Raw genomic sequence first — 6,456 nt, 5'->3', positions numbered from 1 at the left:
GACATTTATTCCTGAGGTGCTGCCCTGTTGCACCTTCTATAAGCACTGTGATTATTATTTGACCCTGCTGGTCATCTATGAACGTTTGAGCATCTTGAAGAACAGTCTGGCCTTAATGGCCATGTACTCTTATAATCTCCATCCGGCACAGCCAGAAGAGGACTGACAAGTACCTAAACCCCAGAAAGCATGAGAGCAAGCAATGCAGATGTAGAAGCACGGTGGCTAGGAAAAAGTCCCTAGAAAGGCAGGAACCGAGGAAGAAACGTAAAGAGGAATCAGGCTCTGAAGTCACCCCTCAGGGCCTGGTTCCGCTCTAGGTTTCTCCCTAAGTTCCTGCCTTTCTAGGGAGTTTTTCCTAGCCACCGTGCTTCTACATCTGCATTGCTTGCTCTCTGGGGTTTTAGGCTTGGTTTCTGTTTAAGCACTTTGTAACAACTGCTGATGTAAAAAGAGCTTTATAAATAAATTGGATTGATTGATTGAGGACCCCCTACCCGCGAAATAGTCATGATTCTACAAGCCTCTCGTTCACATGTCATTCACCATAAAGGGCTTATTGGATCTGTCATTTGTGATTGAGACTTGTAAAACGTGCTTTAAACAATGTACATTTGTTGATTGTTAGGCAAATATGATTATGTATCTGACTAGATTGTGAATGACTCTTGGCGGAATGCATTGCTTAACTGCTGTGAGGGTGATAAGCACAATATTGTTCGTGAACTGCAGCACCCCAAACGATTTGTTCTCGAGTTCAAGTTTGTTGAGCAAAGGCTGTGTAGGTTTTGGTTCTACAAGGTTGTGTCCATCATAACATTCAATAATCAATTAATTGCATTCATTCTTGCACCATGCAAACAATTATCAGTTCTAAACAGTCCCCTGTAGCTCAGTTGGTAGAGCATGGTGCTTGCAACGCCAGGGTTGTGGGTTTATTTCCCACGGGGGGCCAGTATGACAATGTATGCACTAACTGTAAGTCGCTCTGGATAAGAGCGTCTGCTAAATGACTAAAATAAAAGGTATTGAACAATCCAGGTGTGAAGTTAGAGATTTACCCAGAAAGACTCACAGCTGTAATCGCTGCCAAAGGTGATTCTAACATGTATTGACTCAGGGGTGTGAATACTTATGCAAATTAGATATTTCTGTATTTCATTTTCAATACATTTGCAAAAATGTCTAAAAACATGTTTTCACTTTGTGATTTTGGGGTATTGTGTGTAGATGGGTGAGAAAAAAATATGTAATCCATTTTTAAATCAGGCTGTAACACAACAAAATATGGAATAAGTCAAGGGGTATGAATACGTTCTGAAGGCACTGTATATGACAAGACAGTTGTTGGTCGGAGTACGTCTCCGGACAGAGGAGCGTGTATAGACATAGACGGGTTAGCTGACAACATCACGAAAATGATGAGTGCGCTTCAATGGGTGTTGTTGTCATTCTGGATGGCCAGATAGCTAGCAACAATGACAACAATCTGCCATGCGGGGAATCGTAGGAGGCTCGTTTCAGCAAGTTTTATCTTGTCTTGATACCATGTCTTATTTTGATGTGTTTTGACTGATGTCATGTATATGCTATCGTTCACGACCTACACATCACTACTCAATAACCCAGCATCAATAACCCAGCACCCAGCATCAATAACCCAGCAGTTTTTAAAGAAAACAGCCCAACTATGTGACCCATAGCCTGCAACCCAGCAGTTGGGTCAACCAAACAACCAAGTGTGTGTACAAAATGTAAAAGCATTGAGTCAGCTCTCTCAAATCGAGTTAGTCCATCTTGAGCTAAACAACAAAATTAGCCTTGGACCAGTATGAAGAGAGAGTAATAGCACGACTCTGATCTGGGCAGCGCGGGTTCTGATTGGACGCAAGGACCACGAGCTCGGTGTGATGTTGTATTACAGGGACTGCACGAGCGCTGCTGTGGCAGTGCGTGGTTATTACGGCCAGACGGTGAAAACTATTTGAAGACGAATTACGAAAAGAAAGCTATGCAATACTGACGGTGTGATGCTCTATATTTAATATAATAGAGAAATAGTAATTTATCAACCTCTGCTCATATCTTCTCCCTTTGTTTTCATACTGTAAAGATAAAAGTACATGCGTGCGTTGCTCAATTTACAAGTTTAGGCTACTATGTAACTGTTATGGCTACATTCTGCCAAACGTTAATGTTACATAGTGTCAAGGAGCTGTTGTTCAAGTGAAACATTATTCTGTGAAGTAATGGGTTCTAAATTTACGAGGCAGAGTAGTCTGGACCAAATAGAAACCACATTTTCCAAGAAGAGACGCCAGCGGCATGGCAGCTCCAGAGAAGCCGGGAGGAGTGGAGGCAAGGGAGGCGGGGAGTTCTTGTTTACATCCCTGATGCTAAAGTCCGACAAGCTTCCAGGGATGCTGCGAAAAACCAACCACAGCCCCTACGTGAGACGGGTGGCATGGATCCGAGATATACAGAAGCTTCTCCGAGAACAGAAACAAGAACAAGCAGTCGAAGTGCTCAAATTGCTAAGAAAGGTAAGAGATAATGTTTAACATTGAATATTAACGTCTCCTCAACTTCATAAGACGTGCCCGTCCGTAAGTCACCTGCTACACCTACAGAATGTGATGCTGTTTGTTCAGCAGTATCCACAGGTTGTCACTCAAGTCATTGCCTGATCAATAATTACAAATGTACTGGTAAAAATGCTGCATCTATTATTAGTATTAGATTATACTGTAGGTTTGTTTTTACATTAGGCTGGGTTCCTAATAATTTTGGGGTTTCCCGTTTAAAATTATTTACTGTATGTCTTGAAATGTTTTGGGTTTTTTCATTGTCAACCTTTAAGTGTCTTAGCTTTATAGTTAACTTTGCTCCAGGATACAATTATTCAGTGGCTTGGCCCTTATATCATCTCTCAGCAAAGGTGTAACTGCGGTGTTGGATTGCCATTTAGCAGATGCTCTTATTCACACCCCTTGACTTTTTCCACATTTTAGATTTTTGGTCACTGGCCTAAACACAATACCACATAATGTCAAAGTGGAATTATGTTTTTCGGAATGTTTACTAATTAATAAAAAATGAAAAGCTGAAATGTCTTGAGTCAATGAGTATTCAACCCCTTTGTTATGGCAAGCCTAAATACGTTCAGGAGAAGAAATGTGCTTAACAAGTCACATAATAAGTTGCATGGACTCACTCTGTGTGCAATAGTGTTTAACATGATTTCTGAATGACTACTTAATCTCTGTACCCCACCCATACACATCTGTAAGGTCCTTCAGTCGAGCAGTGAATTTCAAACACAGATTCAACCACAAAGACCAAGGAGGTTGCAAGAAGGGCACCTTTTGGTAGATGGGTAAAAAATAAAAAATAGACGTTGAATATCACTTTGAGCATGGTCAAGCTATTAATTACACTTTGGATGGTGTATCAATACACCCACTCACTACAAAGATACAGGCGTCCTTCCTAACTCAGTTGCCGGAGTGGAAGGAAACTGCTCAGGGATTTCACCATGAGGTCAATGGTGACTTTAAAAACAGTTACAGAATTTAATGGCTGTGATAGGAGAAAACTGAGGATGGATCAAGAACATTGTAGTTCCTCCACAATACTAACCTAATCGACAGAGTGAAAAGGAGGAAGCGCGTACAGAATACTTTTTTTTCTCCAAAACATGCATCCTGTTTGCAACAAGGCACTAAAGTAATACTGCAAAAAATGTGGCAAAGCAATTCACTTTTTGTCCTGAATACAAAGTGTTATGTTTGTGGCAAATCCAATACAACACATTACTGAGTACGACTCTCCATACAGTGGGGAAAAAAAGTATTTAGTCAGCCACCAATTGTGCAAGTTCTCCCACTTAAAAAGATGAAAGAGGCCTGTAATTTTCATCATAGGTACACGTCAACTATGACAGACAAAATTAGAAGAAAAAAATCCAGAAAATCACATTGTAGGATTTTTAATGAATTTATTTGCAAATTATGGTGGAAAATAAGTATTTGGTCAATAACAAAAGTTTCTCAATACTTTGTTATATACCCTTTGTTGGCAATGACACAGGTCAAACGTTTTCTGTAAGTCTTCACAAGGTTTTCACACACTGTTGCTGGTATTTTGGCCCATTCCTCCATGCAGATCTCCTCTAGAGCAGTGATGTTTTGGGGCTGTCGCTGGGCAACACGGACTTTCAACTCCCTCCAAAGATTTTCTATGGGGTTGAGATCTGGAGACTGGCTAGGCCACTCCAGGACCTTGAAATGCTTCTTACGAAGCCACTCCTTCGTTGCCCGGGCGGTGTGTTTGGGATCATTGTCATGCTGAAAGACCCAGCCACGTTTCATCTTCAATGCCCTTGCTGATTGAAGGAGGTTTTCACTCAAAATCTCACGATACATGGCCCCATTCATTCTTTCCTTTACACGGATCAGTCGTCCTGGTCCCTTTGCAGAAAAACAGCCCCAAAGCATGATGTTTCCACCCCCATGCTTCACAGTAGGTATGGTGTTCTTTGGATGCAACTCAGCATTCTTTGTCCTCCAAACACGACGAGTTGAGTTTTTACCAAAAAGTTATATTTTGGTTTCATCTGACCATATGACATTCTCCCAATCCTCTTCTGGATCATCCAAATGCACTCTAGCAAACTTCAGACGGGCCTGGACATGTACTGGCTTAAGCAGGGGGACACATCTGGCACTGCAGGATTTGAGTCCCTGGCGGCGTAGTGTGTTACTGATGGTAGGCTTTGTTACTTTGGTCCCAGCTCTCTGCAGGTCATTCACTAGGTCCCCCCGTGTGGTTCTGGGATTTTTGCTCACCGTTCTTGTGATCATTTTGACCCCACGGGGTGAGATCTTGCGTGGAGCCCCAGATAGAGGGAGATTATCAGTGGTCTTGTATGTCTTCCATTTCCTAATAATTGCTCCCACAGTTGATTTCTTCAAACCAAGCTGCTTACCTATTGCAGATTCAGTCTTCCCAGCCTGGTGCAGGTCTACAATTTTGTTTCTGGTGTCCTTTGACAGCTCTTTGGTCTTGGCCATAGTGGAGTTTGGAGTGTGACTGTTTGAGGTTGTGGACAGGTGTCTTTTATACTGATAACAAGTTCAAACAGGTGCCATTAATACAGGTAACGAGTGGAGGACACTGGCTATAAGGTGAATGCACCTATTTGTAAGTCGCTCTGGATAAGAGCGTCTGCTAAATGACGTAAATGTAAATGTAAATGTGAGGACAGAGGAGCCTCTTAAAGAAGAAGTTACAGGTCTGTGAGAGCCAGAAATCTTGCTTGTTTGTAGGTGACCAAATACTTATTTTCCACCATAATTTGCAAATAAATTCATAAAAAATCCTACAATGTGATTTTCTGGATTTTCTTTTCTCATTTTGTCTGTCATAGTTGACGTGTACCTATGATGAAAATTACAGGCCTCTCTCAGCTTTTTAAGTGGGAGAACTTGCACAATTGGTGGCTGACTAAATACTTTTTTCCCCCACTGTATTTTCAAGCATACTGGTGGCTGCATCATGTTATCCGTATACTTGTAATAGTTAACTTAGGCGAGTTTCAGGATTATAAAGAAATGTAATGGAGCTAAGCACAGGCAAAAACCTAGAGGAAAACCTGGTTCAGTGTAACGTCGACGCAGGGATTCAGGAAGCAGGTGCAGTTAGTGAGTTTAATATGAACGAACTTAGAACAATACAAAACAAGCGACACGTCTGACAAGGAAACATAACCAATAACGCCTGATGGGAAATAACAATGCAGTGCTATATATAGGGGGAGTAATTACGGGAAGTGATAAGGTCCAGTTGTGCCTGATGATGAGGCACAGGTGTGCGTAATGAAGGGTTGCCAGGACCGGTGGTTAGTAAACCGGTGACGTCGAACGCCGGAGGGGAGGAGCAGGAGTAGACTTGACATTCAGTCTGCTTTCCACCAGACACTCGGAGATGAATTCACCTTTCAGCAGGACAATAACCTAAAACACAAGGCCAAATCTACACTGGAGTTGCTTACCAAGAAGACAGTGAATGTTCCTGAGTGGCCGAGTTACAGCTTTGATTTAAATCTGCTTGAAAATATATGGCAAGACCTGAAAATGGTTGTCTAGCAATGATCAACAACCAATTTGACAGAGCTTGAAGAATTTTGAAAATAATAATAGGCAAATGTTGCACAATCCAGGTGTGGAAAGCTCTTAGAGACTTACCAAGAAAGCACAAGAGGTTGGTGGCATCTTAATTGGGGAGGACAGGCTTGTGGTAATGGCTGGTGCGGAATGAGTGGAATGGTATCAAATACATCAAACACATGTAAACCATGTGTTTGATGCCATTCCATTTTCATTCGCTCTGTTCCAGCCACTATTATGAGCCGTCCTCCCCTCAGCATTCTCCTGTGCCAGAAGACTCACAGCTGTT

The 6,456-nt window shown here is 41.9% G+C and overlaps 1 protein-coding gene across 1 annotated transcript in view; it reads left to right on the top strand.

Moving 5' to 3' along the window:
- Nucleotides 1-2,204: 2,204 nt before the first annotated feature.
- Nucleotides 2,205-6,456, top strand: part of LOC311128311 (leucine-rich repeat-containing protein 75B-like) — a gene marked incomplete at its 3' end in the record, with an annotated part of 54,608 nt that continues 50,356 nt past the window's right edge. Inside the window, exon 1 of the mRNA XM_084160401.1 lies at nt 2,205-2,543. Within this exon, the coding sequence (XP_084016527.1) occupies nt 2,250-2,543 (294 nt within the window). The 5' untranslated portion in view covers nt 2,205-2,249. The remainder of the gene's footprint in view (nt 2,544-6,456) is intronic.

Source organism: Coregonus lavaretus (genome assembly GCF_964263955.1).
Source record: "Coregonus lavaretus genome assembly, chromosome: 4".
Taxonomy (NCBI): Eukaryota; Metazoa; Chordata; class Actinopteri; order Salmoniformes; family Salmonidae; genus Coregonus; species Coregonus lavaretus.
The sequence above is the reverse complement of the archived record's forward strand: the minus strand, read 5'-3'. Positions and strand labels throughout refer to the sequence as shown.